General features: G+C 33.4%; 1 protein-coding gene across 1 annotated transcript; it reads left to right on the top strand.

The window, feature by feature from the left end:
* The first annotated feature begins 6,009 nt into the window (after positions 1 to 6,009).
* Positions 6,010 to 20,123, top strand: LOC122400793 (probable G-protein coupled receptor Mth-like 10). Its single transcript, XM_043402455.1, has 7 exons — positions 6,010 to 6,297; positions 7,869 to 8,663; positions 12,367 to 12,608; positions 15,427 to 15,593; positions 15,874 to 16,107; positions 16,965 to 17,228; positions 18,922 to 20,123. The coding sequence occupies exons 2-7, from the start codon at positions 8,553 to 8,555 to the stop codon at positions 19,407 to 19,409; spliced, it is 1,506 nt and encodes a 501-aa protein (XP_043258390.1). The 5' UTR covers positions 6,010 to 6,297; positions 7,869 to 8,552; the 3' UTR covers positions 19,410 to 20,123.
* Positions 20,124 to 21,731: the final 1,608 nt, after the last annotated feature.

Genomic DNA, 21,731 nt, shown 5'->3' with positions numbered 1-21,731 from the left:
TATTTCGTACCATTTTCGACCATGAGAGTGGCTATCTCTAAATTTAAAATTGTACGTTGTAAACTAATGAATAGAGGTAAACTGTTTGTACTTTATATAAAAAAGTATTGAATTAAAATTGTTGTTTTTGATAATAATTCTGATGAAGCAATACATTTTCCAGGTATCTATATTATCGACCGAGGTTTCAAAGTTTACGCACACACAAGTGATTCACAGTGATTCTTACCAGAGAGCACAGTAGTTCATAAATGTTGTTACAATTTCAAATTTTCAAGAATATATCGAGCAAACGATTAAAAACAATACAAGAATTAAAAGCTCATCGCTCTTAATGGACACTAAAAAATGTGAATTTCCAATCATTCAAGTATCCACAGATTTATCAAACGACAGATACGAGTTGATACAAAAGCTAACATCCTGATTACTTTTATATCTTAATCTCTTAATATAGTACAATACCTACATATTTGTAATTAATATCAAATATGAAAACTTCTAATTAAAATAAGCTTTTCCAGTATGTTTTGCAATTGAAAAATAAGTTAGAAGATTTTCAATGAAGTAAAATGTTATGTACTTTAGTTTATTTAAATTCGATTACGAAGATAAAAAACAATGTTGTAACACTTTCAACTCATTTTTTTCGTGAGAAATTACCTCTTCTCAGATTATGCCAAACATAATGGAACCCTTATATGTATATGAGGCTATTCACAAATTACGTCATGCTAAATTCGTCTGGTTTTGTCACTCTTCCTCCTCCCCATGGATCGTCATGATCGAAAATATCCCTTCTAACAGAATTACGTCACATATTCATACACCTCCCCCCCTCCCCCCCTCCCCCCCGAAACAAAGCATAAATATGAATAAAGTAATTACAAAATTTCCATTTCTCAAGTAAAACGAAAAAAGCGAATTCTTTAAATTTTAATTTGTAAACCCCTTACGGGATTATTAGGAGTTTATTTATGCCAGTAACTTACATTTTACTGCATTCTACTAAAACTGGCCTCCCCTTTCCTATATCAACAAGTTGTCATGTTTTTGTGACCTTCCCCCACCGCTATTAACTCGATGTAATTTATGAACGGCTCCTAATTATGCAGTATGTTCGGCCACCACTGGGAAAAATTTCAATGGGAGATTCTAGAGGCCAAAATAAGACGAAAATCAAGAATACTAATTTGTTGATGGAGGCTGCGTTAAAAAGTTATTAACATTTAAAGTTCCGCCCGTACTGAATTTTTTTCTCGAAAATGCGCAGGATTTCGAGGGTATGTCTGTTCACCAAAAATGATTGTAATTGACCCCCTCAAACGAAAATAATTTTTCCAGAACGATTTGAAATTTCTTAATTTTTTCGAAAAATTTCATATCTCGAATTTTTTTCTCGAAACTGGGTAGGTCTTCGGGGTATGTCTATTCACCAGAAATGCTTGTAATTGACCACTGTAAATAAATATAATTTTTTTAGTATGATTTGAAATTTTTTAATTTCGTCTAAAAATTTCAGTACTTACTCGAATTTTTTTCTCGAAAGTGCGTAGGATTTCGGATATGTTTGTTCACCAAAAATGATTGTAATCGAACTCCGCAACTAAAAATAATTTTTCCAGAATAATTTGTAATTTTTTAATTTAATTTTTTAATAACTTTTTAACGAAGTTTCCATCAACAAATTGGTATTCTTGATTTTCGTTTTATTTTGGCCTCTAGAATCTTCCATTAAAATTTTTCACCAGGATGGCCGAACACCTTGTATATGCATAGCAAAGGCAAGGGAAAATTTTCATCTAATTAAAAGTTTTGTATACCGAATAACAGGTAAGGAGTATATATGTATGTAAAGAAATAATTCACAACGAATAAATAAAAATTTGAAGTCTTAATAAAATAAAAATGTATTATTCATTTTACACTAAATTCTATAAATGATTTCGAGTATATGTATAAATAAAGAATTAATGCGAACTCGATAATGTGCATTACTATTGGATCCAAAATTTAATAAATAAATTTCGAATCGATCAGAAGGAGGTTAGAAAATATACTTTTTCATATTTCACCCTGCTCGGGCTCCTAGATCCACGTCTTATTGATTATCTGTTATTCGAATAAAATTACGTCCATCTTTGATGCATAGTTTTATCTTAATCGATTACACAAAATGGAAAAAAAAATAGTATTTACTTTGATTTCACCTACTATCCTTATTATGTTTTAATGACGTAGACTAGAAAATCATAGAAAAAATAATCAGGCCGCTAAAAACTATTAAAAAGGTAACGTAGAACGTGTATCTAAGCTTAAACTGATTCGTCATCCGTAGTTTACAAACGTCCAGTGCAAACAGAAAGAAATACGTACTCACTGATCTGGCATTTGACTTTTACTTCCTGATCCCTACAGGTGGTCCGGTAGAATCCCCTTCTGGGTTTAAGACGCCCACACCATCGAATACGTCATTGGATTATCTCTAGTCCGAGTCATTCCGGTCTTTCGTTAGAATTCGTTGACGCCAACGCAAATCAGTTTGCGACTCGTGGGTAGCGAGACGTTCGTTGCGTCCATTGCTAAATTTGAGGTTTTAATTTTTCGACTTCGTGAATGTCGAAGCTTACAAAATACGTCGATTCAAAATACCGTTCGATAGACCCACACATAAACAATAAATTCGACGAGTAACGTTCTGTTTCCTCGTATCGAGATATAAAATACGTTCATTATTTCGTTCCCATCGATTAAATGTTCGATCTTGATACGAAAACTACCATTATCGCTATTTATGCTACATACTGTCTCACTGTGAATTGCAAGCGCGTTTAAGAAAACAATCTCTCGTGGCATCTACTTTTTTTAACCTTCAAAGTTTTTTCATTGCCGAAAGATTCTGTCGAGTCGTTGCATATTATGTTTAAATACGCGATTGGTTGAAACGAAGTGGCCAATTAGGTTTTGACTAAATTGTTTCGTTTTCTTTTCGCCGATGATTCCATAAAAACACTCGCTATTCTCGAAGCACCGTTTTATCACTCCACAGAAATATTCAATTCTTTTGTGAATGCTCGCGTTGACGTCAGAAATTGTTTCACTGGTCGCAATCGCGTGTGTAACACGAATCACCGCGGAATTTAATTGTATGATGTACCGTCTATCGATTACGGTGGTGAGACGATAACTCTTAAAATCGCGAAAGTGTACAGCCGATCACGTCCTTCGGTCGTACGTGATTCTGGCCATATCGCCCGCTTCTCAATGCTTCTGTTTACCTTTTCATCCCATTTAGGGTAGCCATCTATCGTATAATGACGAACCTAGGACGGAAAGCATTCTTATTCTTGTCAACACTTCCAACCCCGATTGAAATGTTTTTCTTGGTAAAAATAAATAGATTAACGATATATATTTTTTCGTAAATATATTGTTAAATATACTATTTGCACTTTTTGTTAATATTTCACGAAACTGTGCATTGTACAGTTGTACAAAACTGTACACCCGCGTTGATTAGAGACGTGTGTCGTTACACATCCCTGGGAAAAATTTTAATGGGAGATTCTAGAGGCCAAAATAAGACGAAAATCAAGAATATCAATTTCTTGACTGAGGCTTCGATAAAAAGTTATTAACAATTAAATTAAAAAATTTCAAACCGTTCTGAAAAAATTATTTTCGGTTGCGGGGTTCAATTATAATCATTTTTGGTGAATACACATACCCCTGAAATCCTATCCACTTTCTAGAAAAAAAATTCAGTACGAGCGGAACTTTAAACGTTAATAAGTTTTTAACGAAGTCTCCATCAACAAATTAGTATTCTTGATTTTCGTCTTATTTTGACCTCTAGAATCTTCCATTAAAATTTTTCCCAGTGATGGCCGAATACCCCGTATATACACAACAATTGGGAGAAATCAACGCAAGATAATCAGTTTTGAATACGAGAAACTGTGTTACCAAAAAAATGCAAATTGCTGTTCGAGCTCGTTTAAACGAGAAATTTCACATCTAGGCATTTTTAACAATTCACTCGAAAATAATCAGTTTTATGCTTGTGGTGTTCTCTCAATTTATCTTTGATGATTAATGTCTTCAACGTAATGTAAACATTGAATATCACGCCCTGATCGTGTTACGTGCTTAAACTGAAATAATTTTCAATGAATATTATGAAATATAAAAATCCGGCAAAAATAGTTCAAATAAAACCGAATGGATTATTGGAATATTGTAACTAAATATTTATGAAAGTGACAAAGCAATTTTTATAATCTTTATATACATTTATAATTAATTTAAGTATTGGAATCATTTTATTTGTGTAAGTTCATCCAAAAATATTAATCTGTACAAAACAGTCCTTTCTGTAATTTATTATAAAATAACTTATAATGATGTATAATCTAAGTACATTTCTGTATTTATATTTTCTTTATTTATACTTTATTTATATTTATTATTTAAGTTACACTGTTATGTATTCAAGGATTCAATACTTAGGATCAAAATAAATCAAGTCAAATCATGCTCCTAAAGACTATGCTTTCTATAACATATTGTCGTTGCAATACGAGCTGATTTATGTTTCGTTTATTAGAAATAGTGTTTGAATTATAATTATACTGCTGCGAAGTACTAAATCGTTTCCATTGAAGAATGATCAACTACGTTATTTAAAACTTCCAACGGAGAGAATGGTTCAACGTTTCTCGATTTAAGGTTATGTGTACCTTTCCGTCGTGTTTCGAACTTTTAGACAAACTGACCTCGTCTCTATTTCTGATTCTGTTCAAATTACAGCCCAGCCTCTGTTTGTATGCGGAGTTGCACCACGGGTGATTTTGCAAGTTTCAATTATCGTGAAAATCAACGAATAATATATGCACGTAGTATTGTTCGCGGATCGACGGAACAACGAATTCGCAGAAACCGTTGGCGAAGCTTACAATTCGCGGAAAGGTATTTGTATCAAAGTTCGAGATTCTCCGTGACGTGTTGCTATATTTGCAGTTGTAGCTCACGCCTACGTCATAGCACGGGCGATAATAGAAAAAATTTCTTCGATGTTACGTCACACTTTCGATATCAGTCCACGGTATTTTTAATGAAGACGGACGGAGAAAAGGTTAACCGATTCCGCGAACGCGTCCAATTTTCCGTGAACCACCTGAAAGACGTTCATTAAGCGTGCGTTTTCGCATACCGCGAAATTTTATCGTACAACGAATAAGTAATTGTGCCCCATACTGTGTTCCTCGTGCAACTGACCACTTTCATCGAGTGTTTCGAATGAAATTAATGGAAACGAAAATTTTGTTTTTATACGAATGAAATTAAAGAGCAATGTAAACGTAATTTATTACCTAGTTAAGATGATACTATTTTATAACTGCGTTAAATACTTAATTGGGAGGAAAGTAGTTGAAATGTTTATTTAATTATTAATTTATTACTTTGTATTATGTATCACTTTTATTGAAAAAATATATACTTTATAAATTCTAAATAAAATTCTGAATATAAGTGTAACAATTTTATATAGTACTAAACCTAAAATAATTTACGCGAGTGTCAATGTTTATAATTTCAAGAATCTGTATTTTTTATTTTACAAGAGGCTCAACTTATATATTTTTTATTTTAAATATCCAACTAATTTGCTATATTCTTATTTTTGTCTCGAGCCTTGCAGTTATATTTGAATAAACTAAAAATAAATAATAATATACTAAAATGAATTGAATTAAAATATAGTAAAAATTATTTTCACTATTAAATTCCATCTGTAATGGTATCTTCTCCAATTCGATAATAATTTATATTTATATCTACGTATATTGAGTTTAACGTTAACTGCCCTTTCCAGAGCAATCACGGGAAATATAATTACGACACCTGTTTAGTGAATCTTCCTGACGATGTATGCACCGTACGAGTAATCGTGCAGTGATAGATAAAGGCACGAGGCCTCCAAGAGTGCGGTCAGTGTGTTCTCGGACGTCGATCGGCGAACCACGCGAATTTTCGTCGGATTGCTTCTGTCGTTACACGATCCTCTGTATCCTATCGTTATAAAAAGTGTAATTGAACGTTAACGATCATTGTGAACCGAGCGTCGTTCAAACTATTCCGCGGAAAAATTATTTCTGGAAATTGGTGAAGGTGATTTGTTGGAATTTACCGCGGTAATATCTGTTACGATAAGATCTTAAGAATCTTTGATTCCACGTACGATATTAGTTTCAACAGTGGTGAATCGTACGATTTATTAGCATTGAATTTTGAGAAGTAAGTATCTTTTTACCAGTCCCCCGCGGATTCTGTGTGTTTGTGAGGTTATGGTTCCGTCGTGATACCCTGACGTTAGATTTCGGAAAATTTCAGTCACGAATTACGGATAGAAATGGAAGTTTACGAATCTAAAATTTCAGATTCGTTGTTCGCGAATGAAAGTCAAACTCTGATGGCTTCTGTAACTTTCCATCGCAGATCCTCTCTACATTGTTGATTTTTAATGAAATAGTTTCATATGGCATTCGAATTATAAGAATTTGAGAGGATCGAAAGTTCTGTATGCTAGTTGTTGGTTTCGTTCTCGAAGTAGCGGGAATTTGTAGGTGAATGACCATTCATCGGACGATTCACCGTCACTATGACACGATATTAAATGCTTTTCGGTACACTCCACAGAGGATCCACGCATTTTGATTGCGGATCCGTGAGCGTTTGATCTTCATGCGCCACGAATAACATCCTCGAGTTAACTACTGTCACTATAACGATTGCACAATGTGTCGCGTAAATGGGCATTCGGAATAAAAATGATAATTTCTAAATTAATCAATTTTCCGCATCAGACGTCTAATAATTTTTTTAAAGAGAATAAGAAAAGTGTTGACGAATGCAGTGTCGCCATCTATTAGACTTATCCGAATGGGACTTCCCCGTCCGACGCCTAAAATGTTCGTAGTACTCGATGGTGAAACATCATGCCCCTTTTTTTATTTCCGTAAAAGTTACGCTATGTAGTATTAAAGCATTATTAAAGTAATAATAACTACATTAAATACGTTCGTGTTAATGGTGGCCTTTCCCAAACTATAACAAAACGTATAAGAAGGTATAATATTTTTATTTAAAAGATCGAGGTGACTTTGATCGCAGTTCCTTGTTTACCGAGTAATACTTTTGTTTGAACATTATTTTATTCGAGTACTAAATATAAGTTACATAACTCGAATTGTAAACACAAAATGGAACGTATTTAAAAACATGCAAAATTTACGTTCTGTTATTAGTATTTAAGAGTTTGTAGAAATTAAAGTTCTATTACTTCTAAAACTATAATAAATTTCTGGCACCAAAATCTATGTTCTGTTATTAATCTTTGAGAATTTGCAGAAAATAAACTTGGGTTTTATTACTTTTAAAATCATAATAAACTTCTAGCATCAAAATCTAGGTTTTATTATTAGTATTTAACAGTTCCCAGAACATAAACTTCTTGTTCTATTACTGTTAAAATTACCTTAAATTCTGAGCATCGAACTGTACGATCTCTTATTAATATTTAAACATTTGCCAAGCATAAACCTCGATTTTATTACTTTTAAAATTACAAAACATTTCTAAGATCAAAATCTACGTTCTGTTATTAATATTTATGAATTTGTAGAACATAAACGTCTCTCATTCTATTATTTTTGTCCATTTCCGGGGACGTTGCGCATTAACGAAAAGTGACTCTGTCACCGTGAAAAACAAATATATCGGGTGATAATGGAATAACGATTTAATAATTGTGGAAGGTCGCGAAATGCAATGGATTAATTAGGTAACGCAATTATCGTATGTTGCAGGTTTCGAAGGTATTCTCGCTGCCGTTTCGTTGCCTCTTCGAGAAGATAACGCGACAGGAACAAGTGGAAGAACGTGTTCTTCTGATCCGTGTTCAGACTCGACTAACAGATTTCTATTATCTTACGCATCGTTCGGCATTTAATAGATAGCGGGAAAATAATCAGGCAACCTGATAGAGCTCTCAGTTTCAAGGAAACATCTCTATAAATACGTGGAATCGCCGAGAAGGAACGTTGGGGAAGCTTCTTGAGGTTCAAGAAACGAAGTCGATCCTGGATACGCGTTTATCGGGCGGATAAACCGTCCGGTATCTGATTCACTCATATCGACGCGATAAACGTTACCGTTAGCACCGAAAATATAAACTCTGATCGAATCGGGATCGGTGGACATTAAAAACCGAGTGGAAAAATTTACAAAGATATCGCGAACGATACAAGATGTCGCTGGCGGCTCGAAATATCCAGATATTCGATTTCACCGCGGTTGTTGACACGTGATGCCCGAAAATCGGTGACGATAAAACGTAAACTGGACTTTAAAGAACGTTCGTTATCAAGGCAATACCGACGAAGCGACTCGAGAACCCGAGGAATCCGTTCTGCAAAGATTTCGAGAACGTTACAAAAAAAAAATATTTTACAACAGTTTTTGCAGATACTATAAAAAGATTTCGAGGAAAGATGTCTGGAAACGCTGAAAAACTTTTAATGTTGCTATACGTTCTTCTCTGCAACCTGGCGATTTCCATCGCCCAAAACAATGAAGCAGCAACTATACATTCGATTCTTTTGGTATGTATAAAAAAAATGATTACAACAAATATATTAATACCTTCCAGAGTGAATCTATTTTTAAATTGTGTTTGATAGAATTTAGTGTTGGGTACATCTTTATCTGGATGACGAATACTGTTTTGTTTAAGTGCAGTGTTGTTAAGAAAATAATGATTACCAACACAAAACATAGGCAATCTAACAATAAGTTCTACAATTTACTATTATTCTAACGATCAATTTACATTACGCTGTCATTTATCTTGCAATATTATCTTCGCTACCCTGGGAAAAATTTTAATGAGGGATTCTAGAGGCCAAAATAAGACGAAAATCAAGAATACCAATTTGTTGATGGAGGCTTCGTTAAAAAGTTATTAACAATTAAATTAAAAAATTTCAAATCGTTCTGGAAAAATTATTTTCGGTTGCGGGGGTCAATTACAATCATTTAAGGTGAATATACATACCTCCGAAATCCTATCGACTTTCGAGAAAAAAAATGAAAAAAAAGTGCTAAAATTTTTCGGCGAAAAAGAAATTTTTCAAATAGTTCTGGAAAAATTATTTTCGGTTGCGGGTGTCAATTGTAATCATTTTTGGTCATTATACATACCCCTGCAATCCTACACATTTTCGAGAAAAAAAATCAGTACGGACGGAATTCGTTTTTCATTTTTAATGAATTTGGTTGGCGCTGTACAGAAAAGTTGTTCAATACTTATTTGTAGGTATCCATAAACTGTAGTTCTCCTCAGAATTTCAATGAAATATATTCACTATTGTAGGAGTTATAGCTGTTTAAATATTGGATCATTTTTATGGGGTTTTTCTCATTTTGCGAAGTCAAGAAATAACTTTTCGAAAATTTTTGAAATTTCCGCATATTCTTCACCAAAATACGCGTTGTTTGCATTTTGAAACATTAAAATCGTCCAATCCGTTCAGGAGTTATGATGTTTCAAAGATGCACATGAAATTTCGGGGAACCATTTCAGGCCTCAGACTATATTTTCGGTATGGAATTTTTTTCTTGAAAATGGGTACGATTTCGGGGGTATGTATATTGACAAAAAATGATTGTAATTGACCCCTGCAGCCGAAAATAATTTTTCCAGAACGATTTGAAATTTTTTTTCCGTCAAAAAATTTCACACCTTCTCGAATTTTTTCTTGAAAATGGGTAGGATTTCGGGGGTATGTATATTGACAAAAAATGATTGTAATTGACCCCTGCAACCGAAAATAATTTTTCCAGAACGATTTGAAATTTTTTAATTTAATTGTTAATAACTTTTTAACAAAGCCTTCATCAACAAATTGGTATTCTTGATTTTCGTCTTATTTTGGCCTCTAGAATCCCTCATTAAAATTTTTCCCTGGGTTGGCCGAACAACCTGTATTTTAGTAATGTTGAATTTCGAATAAGTTCTTACAAGGTTTTCAGCGTATACGTCGAAATATCGAATCAAATGAATCTTCGTTCTATTTTACTTTTACGACCGATAAAAAGTTATTACGTTTCCAAACACCTTAGTCGAAGCTTTACATTATCGAGAAAAATAGTCTGTTAATTCTAGTTTACGCATCGATTGAATTTAAACATTTATATCCAGGCAAGAAAGATATAATTACGTATACGTTCCTGTAAAGCGCGATAAATATAGACATTTGTATGTTTACAAAATTATTTTTAGAGATCTGGCTATCCATTTATGCGAATCCTCGTAACCGTTCCGGCTTCCGACTTACTTCTGGTTCTAAATACATGACTCACAGGAGATCGAGAAACCTCGATTTGCATTCCTTTCATTGAATTAGCACTGTTTGATGCAAATGGCTATCGTGATAAATGTATCCATTCATTTAACAATTATCACCTACTAAAATTCTGACAGTACGCAATTATATTGACTAATGATTGCACTGGTCAACAAATTGCAAACAATAGCTTGTATTCTATATGATTATCTTCCTATTTATTTGCGTATATCGAGATATACGAGGGAAATGTTTCAAATGCGATATTTTGATTTTGAACTTGCTTGGTGTGAAACGAGTAAAATTATGTACTTTACAATAATATATTAGTGTATGCGAATATATGTGTTAATAGTATGTTATATACTTATAGTATGCTAATGTGATAATTAAAGTAAATATCAGAGAAGATTTGTCAGAAAATGGCTTAATTAAATTGAATATTACGTTTTTCTTATTTATACATTAAACACATATACGAAGGTACATTATATTTCAAATTTAGACACAGTAGCTACATGAACCGAAATAATATTTAATTGACAACTCTTGAGAAGTTTTTTTGTACTTTTTGTATTCTAATCTAGAGTTTCATTTTTTTTTTGGTCATTTTACAAAAAAAGTATGAGTCTTAATTTTGACATTTTCTTTTTTAACACATACATGTTTTAATACAATTTCTTTGTAGTGAAAATAATCAAAATTGACCAAATTTTATGATTTGACAAGGTTCCTTTAAGAATAAGTATCCTACCAGCTGAAATGAAAGAATCAGAAGGATATGATTGACCAATCAAGTGTGATAATGACCATGGTGTGAACCGAAATTATAATAAACATTCGTCAAATATAAATAAATATGTGTGCAAAATATCGAAATTAAGAAACATACTTTTTTTGTATAAAAAAATCTCTAAAAAGGCTTAAAGAATGAAATTCTAGGCTAGAATACCATCTTAAGTGTTCTTAAGTGTGGGGACCACTTTATACTGGCTATTAAACGGGTGGGAAGATATTTCAAGGAAACTAAAGTCATGAATATTAGAATATTCAAATGTACACTTTGTATTTTTTCTTGCATCTACGTTTCCTGGTCACACATTGTGAGCAAGAATTCCGTAAATTCCTTTGATAAAAATAAGTGATGTTACGAAAAAAATAATAAGAGGAGGAGGGATCCATTCGATCGCTACTCAATTTCAGATGTTACGATTTCCTTTGTTGCTCGACTCGCTAAATTTTTCAGAATCAGTTTCTTACGGAGTTAAACAGCAGCTGGTTACTTCGCGATTACCTTTGTGATCGAACAATAAAAGTAATCGAGATATAAATGATCAGTCATCGCTGAGATTAATTAACCGATATAAATAACATCTGCAATCTGTAATCTGTAATCGTGAATCAGTAACTTGAAATTCTTCAGCGAAAGGATGCTTTTACTAGCTTTTCTAAGACCACACCTTCTATTGCACCCATTGTGTTTATGCTTGGGCGATAATATGTGTAGGGCGACGCGCCCAATTTGAGTATCATAAATATTTTGATAAGACAAATATTATGATAAGCAAACGATCATTTTTTCAAGTGAAACGTTTATTTATTATTGGACTAACTAGTAACAAATACAAACTTTAGATTGAAATATAGATTAATAGAATTTATTAAACCAATATTTGGACGAACAAAGAAATTTAAAGTCGTGGTTAAAAGCTAGTTTACGAGTGGATCTAACATTTTTATTTTAAAAAACCATCATTTGTCTGGAAGGGGCAAATATTATGATGAGCAAGCAATTTTTCTTAATCATGTTTCTCGAGACTTCAAGATCATTTTTTTAAGAGACGTATATTTATTACCGGACAAAGAAATTTAAAAAGCTAGTTTACGAGCGGATCTAACATTGTTATTTGTTATTTGAGAATAAAATTTGTGTAAATAATCGTTTACCTTGATTCCACAGCAAAATGAGACGGTGATACCGAACGAATACAAAAATTTACCAGTAGTTGGAAAATGTTGTGCGGAGGGTCAGATGCTCGTGGTAAATGAAAACAAGAAATTGGCCTGCGTCGCTTTCGATTCAGCGATCAACCAAACCTTCTCACCTTTCTTCAGCAAGTTCAATGCAAGCGGCTACCAAATTCCCGGTGATCAGTACAGAAAATTCGTTGCGATCATTGGGGATCCTTGCACCTATAAAAGGTAACAATTTCAAACGTTAACTTTAACGATCGCGTTAAATTTATAAGTTTGTCAAGTAATAGAAATAACAAAATATACAGGGTGTTCGGCCACCCCCTGGGAAAAATTTTAATGGGGGATTCTAGAGGTCAAAATAAGACGAAAATCAAGTATACCAATTTGTTGTTGGAGGCTTCGTTAAAAAGTTATTAACGTTTAAAGTTCCGCCAGTACTGAATTTTTTTCTCGAAAATGCGCAGGATTTCGGGGGTATGTCTATTCACCAAAAATGATTGTGATTGACCCCTGCAACCGAAAATAATTTTTCCAGAACGATTTGAAATTTTTTTTTTCGTTGAATAAAGGCACCTAATTAGATTTTCGGTAAGGAATTTTTTTCTCGAAAGTGCCTAGGATTTCGGAGGAATGTGTAATGACCAAAAATGATTGTAATTGACCCCTGCAATCAAAAATAATTTTTTTGGAACGCTTTGAAAAATTTTTTTTCGCCGAAAAATGTCAGCACCTTCTCGAATTTTTGGCTAGAAAGTGAGTAGGATTTGGGGGGTATGCCTATTCACCAAAAATGATTGTAATTGACCCCTGCAACCGAAAATAATTTTTCCAGAACGATTTGAAATTTTTTTTTTCGTTGAATAAAGGCACCTAATTAGATTTTCGGTAAGGAAGTTTTTTTTCGAAAGTGCCTAAGAATTCGGGGGAATGTGTAATGACCAAAAATGATTGCAATTGATCCTTGCAACCGATAATAATTTTTCCAGAACGATTTGAAATTTTTTTTTTCGTCGAAAAATTTAGGCACCATTTTTCATTTGTAATGAATTTGGTTGGCGCTGTAGAGAAAAGTTGTTCAATACTTTTTTGTAGGTATCCATGAACTCTAGTTCTCCCCAGAATTTCAATGAAATATATTCACTATTGTATGAGTTGTGGCTGTTTAAAAATTGGATCATTCTTATGGGGTTTTTCTCATTTTGCGAAGTCAAGGAATAACTTTTCGAAAATTTTTGAAATTTTCACATATTCTTCACCAAAATACGCGTTGTTTGCATTTTGAAACATTAAAATCGTCCAATCCGTTCAGGAATTATGATGTTTCAAAGATGCACATGAAATTTCGGGGAACCATTTTGGGCCTCTGACTATATTTTCGGTAAGGAATTTTTTTCTTGAAAATGGGTAGAATTTCAGGGTTATGTCTATTGACAAAAAATGATTGTAATTGACCCCTGCAACCGAAAATAATTTTTCCAGTACGATTTGAAATTTTTTTTGCGTTGAAAAATTCACACCTTCTCGAATTTTTTCTAAAAAGTGGGTAGGAATTCGGGGGTATGTCTATTCATAAAAAATGATTGTATTTGACCCCCGCAATCGAAAATAATTTCTCCAGATCGATTTGAAATTTTTTAATTTAATTGTTAATAACTTTTTAACGAAGCCTCTAACGAAAAATTGATATTCTTGATTTTCGTCTTATTTTGGTCTCTACAATCTCCCATTAAAATTTTTCTCTAGGTTGGCCGAACACCGTGTATATGTATGTACAGTTGGTAGCCAAATTATACTATTATTAGTCACGAACGGTTGAAATATATTTAAAAGTTGATGGAACAGGTTCCCCCATTTTGGAGTAAAATTATTTTACAAAACATTAATTTCCAGAATTGGAACCTACCACAACAAGATTATTTATTGAATTTTAATATTTACTATTTCAATATATTTGATAATTTTAAATACTTGTAGCGGGTGGTCAGATTATTAGTCACGAACGGTTGAAATATATTTAAAAGTTGATGGAACAGGTTCCCCCATTTTGGATTAAAATTATTTTGCAAAACATTAATTTCTAGGATTGGAACCGATCACAAGATTATTTGTTGAATTTTAATATTTACTATTTCAATATATTTGATAATTTTAAATACTTGTAACGGGTAGTCAAATTATTAGTTACAAATGGTTGAAATATATTTAAAAATTTATGGAACAGGTACTCTCATTGTGGATTAAAATTATTTTGCAAAACGTTAATTAATTAATTTCTAAAGGGGTTTTCCCGTTAATAAACGAATAATAAGTATAATAGTAACTCTTTTGTTATCAGTCCTGATTCTTGTTCAATTTAATTCTGTCTCGAATTATTTAAACGTTTTTCCATAAAATTCATTCCCACTTAATATTAGATGCCAAGAGGTTGTATATTTTCATTCTCAACCATAAAGTTGTTCAGCATTAATAATCGATCGATGAGGTATTATTATAAGATCGGCTATTTCGTTGATCATTTTATCCGCAAGATCTTTCTTTTCAATGCTAACGTAAGCACTTAAATGATATCTATAGACCTGTTTCAAAAGCTAGTGCATACAATTCTGATTATCCTGTTTTTACACTTTTGAAGTTACAAAATATGGTATATTTCTGCCCGTGTCCTTGTGGTACTATTTCGATTGTTTGTGTTAGTCATACGGTTTATTATAGTGGATTATAACTACATTATGTAGTTTGGTTTTAAGAATAGACTTTACGATAATAATTGGGCAGTCTGTACATATTTAGTGAAATATTCGAATCGTCAGCGTATAATATCCCAGTGATTAGGCTAGTTTTCTAATATTAGGATGCTTCAGAAAATATTACGCATTTTAAAAATTTATTTCCACGTGTTTCCATTTTTCAAACTACTTGCAATTAGTCCGCAAGGTTCTGTTATATAAATCTGACGTAGATATACTTATTTTCACACGAAATATTCCACGCAAGAAGAAGACAAAAAGATCGTATGACAATTATAATTAAATGCTTGTCGCAGACTGATCTTGGAACCGGAGATAAGCGAATACGAAAGATATTATTTACTGTTAAACGGATCTGTGTTCATGCCGCGTATGGAGCCGTTCATGTTGAATCCAGGCGTTGATTATTGCATGGAAATCACACCGGAAATGGGACTCACGACTGTGTTGTGCTTATCCGAAGGTAAGCATTCTAAAAGTGTTTCTCAAATATTTGTTGCCTCGTGGTCCCAGCCTTCGCGATTGCTGGTTGAAAATATTTAGTTTCGAACAACAACTTTTCTATTAAAAATCAATTTAAAATTAGTTTTTCTCAACACGTGTCGATAAAAAGTAACAAAACGTCCATAGATATGACAGGTTTCGGGGAAAATACGCGTGCAAACGATATCCGTGAATTTGATATTAAAAGTATTATTCCGCGTTGCCAACATTTGTATTGACTTGAATGGTAATTGTTTCAGACCGCATAGTAGTCACTGCGTCGTCACGATTCACAATTTACGCCTGTGGCCTCTTAATATCCGTGCCATTTTTAATCCTCACTATCGCGGCGTATTCCATCACGCCAAAATTAAGGGACGTCTACGGAAGAGCGCTGTGCCGTTACTGTGGATGCTTAGCGCTGGCTTTCATTATGCTGGCAGTAACGCAACTAGGAAATTCGCAATTGTCGAGCCAAGCGTGCACCAGCATAGGTGAGAATTACTCCAAATGTTGAGATCTCTGCAAAAAGATGATTAAAAAAAGAAAAATTGGAGAAATCAATTAAATGGTGAACACATAATAACTGAGACTAGTGGTTCTACTTACAATCATGCAATATCCGCGAAAGACATCAGTATCAGTACCTAAAACAAAACAGATCACCTATTAAAATCATTGTCAATTGTTTCTTGCAATCAAACATGGCTGCTTTGAGTCGACAATTTTGGCTAGGTAATAGTTTAAAAGGAGACTTCTGGCACTCTCGTTCTCGCATCATATTCTCAAAAGACAGTATCAGTACCTAAAACAAAATAGACCATCTATTAGAATTCTTTGTCAATTGTTTCTTGCAATCAAAAATGGCTGCTTTGAGTCGACAATTTTGGCTAGGTAACAGTTTAAAAGTAGACTTCTGGAACTCTCGTTCTCGCATCATATCTTCAAAAGACAGTATCAGTACCTAAAACAAAATAGACCATCTATTAGAGTTCTTTGTCAATTGTTTTTTGCTATCAAAAATGGCTGCTTTGAGTCGACAATTTTGGCTAAGTAATAGTTTAAAAGTAGACTTCTGGAACTCTTGTTCTCGCATCATATTCTCAAAAGACAGTATCAGTATAATCAGTATAATTGTTTCTTGCAACCAAATATGGCTGTTTCGACTCGACAATTTTAAGTAACAGTTTAAAAGCAGACTTCTGGGACTCTCGTTTTCGGATCAGATTTATTTTTATACGATGCACAGCACGCTTTATGGTATATCATAAAACGGCACGGTGCAACGGGTGATTCCTTTCGAAGCTAGGTACTCATTTGGGACCGATTAAAAAGCAACTTACTTTTTCAGCGTTCGTCATCCAGTTCTCCTTCATCGCCTGTTTCTTCTGGCTGAACGCGATGTGCATCGAGATGTGGTCGCTGGTACGCAGCCACGTGGATCGTGAAACGTACAAGAGAATGAAGCCCAGAACGCTATTCTTTTGGTACTCCTTATGGTGTTGGTGTCCCTCGGTGATACTTACCCTCGTCTCGATGTTTATGGACCTTAATCCGATGATACCTGCAACATACGTCAAGTCGAACTTTGACAAGGAAAACTGTTGGTTCAAACGTAAGTCGAATTTAACGAAATTACGAACGATGAAACGATGCACAGGGTGTCCCAGGAATCATAGTACAGCCAGAAAAGGAGTGATTTTCCCACGCAATCGCGACTTTTACCTATGGAAAAATTTCTTTTTCTTCTTTTTATAAAACTAAAACTATTACACTTTAGAATTCTTACCGTGGAAGATCCATGAAATTTCACAATTCTTAAAAGTTTCATTAAATAAATAAGACACCACAATTATAGTACATTGTAAATTTTAATGGCAATATAATATGGTATTATATACAACATGTATATATAACGATGATTTAACTTTATTCAAAATGGCTTGGTATATATTTCCCTTTATTGATGAGGTTTTAATCTACTCTTTAGATAGATAAAATTGAACAGAGAAAGATGATAAGATTTGTTGCTCGTTGCGTCAGAAAGAATAATAAGCTCGTTGATCGTTCCAAGAAAAATAAAGGTTCGTTTGATGCGAGTAGCAATCTTGAATTAGAAATTATCAACTCAAGAGTACGGAAAACATTACTCGAGTGTGAAAATATGCCTTCCAAAAATACATTTGCAAGATATAGTGATTTCATTCTTCGGTGCTGTGTCTTCTCATTGCATAAAAATCCATGAAATTTTCATTAATCACATAGTACTGATTTACATATGTTGAACAAATGTCATATTAACACAATACTTAATAATATTATTTTACATTTTGCATCAAAATTTACTTATTTAAGAACCAAGTAATTTTCAATTTGACCACGCTACTCAGAGTTGTGCGAAGGTATTTCAATAGACTTCAAGCTTTAATCCTTTGAATGATTTTATAATTGTCTGTTTGAAATGCAAAATTATATCATCTGCACACGCTATTCTTCGTCCAGTAATGTTTGCTTTTCTCTCGTATCTTCTCTACTAAATTCAATTGCATCGTAAACTCGTTAACAATTCGACGGGTGTTTTAGAAGAGCCGGTAGAAAATAAATAATGTCGCTGCTAATACTTGCAAATTCGAATTCGAGAAGAAGTAATGAGAGGATGATAGAATTCACTTCTTAATTTAAATATATCTTCCTCTTCTCTCATCAGGGCTTCTAAAGCTTTAATCACACTTATCCAGAGCTAATTGATAATTACTATTGATATACCATTTTTAATATACCAAACAATAATTCTTTTCTTCGTCATAAGAAGTAATGAGAAGATGATGGAATTCATTTCTTAATTTAAATATATCTTCCCCTTCTCTCGTCAGGGCTTCTAAAGCTTTGATCACACTTATCCGGAGCTAATTGATAATTACTATTGATATACCATTTTTAATATACCAAACAATAATTCCTTTTTTCGTCATAAGAAGTAATGAGAAGGCGATGGAATTCACTTCTTAATTTAAATATATCTTCCTCTTCTCTCGTCAGGGCTTTTAAAGCTTTAATCACACTTATCCAGAGCTAATTGATAATTACTATTGATATACCATTTTTAATATACCAAACAATAATTCTTTTCTTCGTCATAAGAAGTAATGAGAAGATGATGGAATTCATTTCTTAATTTAAATATATCTTCCTCTTCTCTCGTCAGGGCTTTTAAAGCTTTAATCACACTTATCCAGAGCTAATTGATAATTACTATTGATATACCATTTTTAATATACCAAACAATAATTCTTTTCTTCATTATACAGCCGACGTGAAAGCAATGTCATTCTTCTACGTGTCAGTCGGGCTGCTGCTGCTTGGAAACGTGATCCTCTTCGTTCTGACTTTCGTCAAGCTGACGAAATACCAAAAGGATCTCGACTTGAGGCTTCTCGCGAGGAACGAGGAGTCGGATCGACGCGATCGGAGGTTCCTCCGGCGGCTGACAAGAATGGCGTTCGTCAGTTTGATAATATGCTTCCTGTTGGCCATAAACTGGACGATGGACCTGATATCCTGGCTCGTAACCGGAAACACGTTCTCTTGGTCGACGTTCGACGTCGTGAACGCTCTTCAAGGTATTCTTATTTTTAGTATGTTCGTGCTACGAAGACCGCAGAGAGACTTCGTTTGGCACAGGATACAACAGCTTCGAGGTATCGATACCGCGGCACCGGAAGCTGAGAGCATGGAATCGTATTTGCTTCCAATATTGAACGGCGATCCCGCGTCTGCGCAAACGATCATTCCGTGAAGAACAATATCGATCGTTTCACGGTCTGAGCACGCGCGACGAGGGATCGTTGCTAATCTACTGCCTCAAGTTGCTTAAAAGTTCCTTCGAGGAGACGCACACAATTCCGGTGTGGCTTCCTCCGCGATACATCAAGTAGAATTAATGATACTCGACGATTTCGATGCATTTACCTATACAGCATGGAACAGTACAGAAATACTGCAATGCTGCGGTTACGTTTGCAATATAAAAGTTCAACCATAACTTCGTAGTACATATTAATAACACATTATCTGAGATAAGAAAAATGTTACTTGAGTAATAGATAAGAAATACAACCAACGTATAGCGATTTGAGTTTATTCGATCGAACGAATAAACGTTTTTTTTTTCATTTCAAAATATTTCTTTCTAATTCTAATTTTTATTTGAGCAATAACAGATAAATTCGTTGGTCGATACATTTATCTGGACGAGAATTTTCCCCATCTCTGCGTATATAAATATATAGTCTTTTATCAATTTGCTTGTAAATTCAATTAGTATAGAAGTCGGATAAATGTTTTTTAGTTACCTTTGGCTCTCAATAATCTGGTAAAAGAAGATTAGTGACATTAGTTGACTCAAGTTGCCAATGCTTTCTCACTAATTATAAAATGAATACATCAAATATAAGTACATTGATAAAAGGCAATACACAGGGTGTTAGGCCACCCCAGGGAAAAATTTTAATGGGAGATTCTAGAGGCCAAAATAAAACGAAAATCAAGAATACCAATTTGTTGATTTAGGCTTCGTTAAAAAGATATTACAAAATTAAATGAAAAAGTTTCAAATCATTCTGAAAAAATTATTTTTGGTTGCGGGGGATAATTACAATCATTTTTTGTGAATAGGCATACCCCCCAAATCCTACTCATTTTCTAAACAAAAATTCGAGAAGGTGCTGACATTTTTCGGCGAAAAAAAAATTTTTCAAATCGTACTAAAAAAATTATTTTTGGTTGCAGGGGTCAATTACAATCAATTTTTGTGAATAGACATACCCTCGAAATCCTACGCACTTTCGAGAAATAATTCGAGTAGGTGTCAAAATTTTTCGGCGAAACCAAAAAATTTCAAATCGGTTTGGAAAAATTATTTTCTGTTACAAGGGTCGATTACAATCATTTTTGGTCAATAAGCATACCCCCGAAATCTTACCCATTTTCGAGAAAAAAATTCTTTACCGAAAATATACCGTGTGGTCTAAAATGTTTCCCCAAAACCTTAAACGTTAATAACTTTTTAACGAAGCCTCAAACAACAAATTGGTATTTTTGTTTTCGTCTTATTTTGGCCTCTGGATTCTGCCATTAAAATTTTTTCCAGATCTAACCTAACCCTGTATATATAATTTTTGAAAGCTATGTTCAGTAATCTATTAATGAGGAACATTACTGGGATATATATAAAATTGTATCGTATAAAAAAAGCATTACTAATATGATTTATTTTTTATATACTTTACAATTTAAATAATATTGTTGAAAGCGGGAACTGTCAAGTTTTTACTTGTATTTAATTTGTATAAAAATGAAATTGTTGTTAATGTATAAGTAGAAATATAATTTCGTAATATTACGGTTCCCGCAATGGCTCAGCAATATTGTTTGTAATATTGCAGAAACGTTGCTATGACTTGCACATAAACCATAGTAACGTTGTTGTTGCCAGAGATATTTTATCAAATGTGTTCCTACAATGTTCCGTGCTGTATGGGAAATAAGAAACCTCGACCCCATCGAATGTTCGCGTCGGTGAAATAAAACGATAGCTAACATTGCACATATATTTATAATTCATTGTACAAAATGCAACATCAACTATTATCATTCGAACAGCGAAATTGTATAAGAGATACTAATTTCCAGCTGAAAATCGTTTAAAATATAATAATTTATTTTAAAAAAATTCTCATCATTCGATGCAAATTATTTAAATAATTTTCTACGGACGAAAACTTGATTTGTAATTTATACGCGTGCGTTTATACCTTCATATATCCTTCGACGTTTAAGCAATTGCTAATATATCCTCTACTTTGGCTGTGATAGTGTCGCATGCCTTGGCATTTACATTTATCATAATTATAGTCGCGCAGCACCCAGTTTAGATCTCGTTTATTGAAAATATATTGAAATCTTCATCGTTATTTAAAAGTCCAGTTCTAATTTTGCAATTCAACATATGGTTCTGAACTGTTGGCCTCGAGACTGCGTTTAAAATGGATTCATACCACTTTATAGAGGCATTTGTGTTTTTGGACAGAAATAGCATGTTTCCTGGGAATATCTGGTT

Source organism: Colletes gigas, unplaced genomic scaffold, assembly GCF_013123115.1.
Source record: "Colletes gigas isolate AHSC1104 unplaced genomic scaffold, ASM1312311v1 Colletes_gigas_Sc00020, whole genome shotgun sequence".
In the NCBI taxonomy this organism is placed as follows: domain Eukaryota; kingdom Metazoa; phylum Arthropoda; class Insecta; order Hymenoptera; family Colletidae; genus Colletes; species Colletes gigas.
This window is presented reverse-complemented; position numbering and strand designations above follow the sequence as displayed.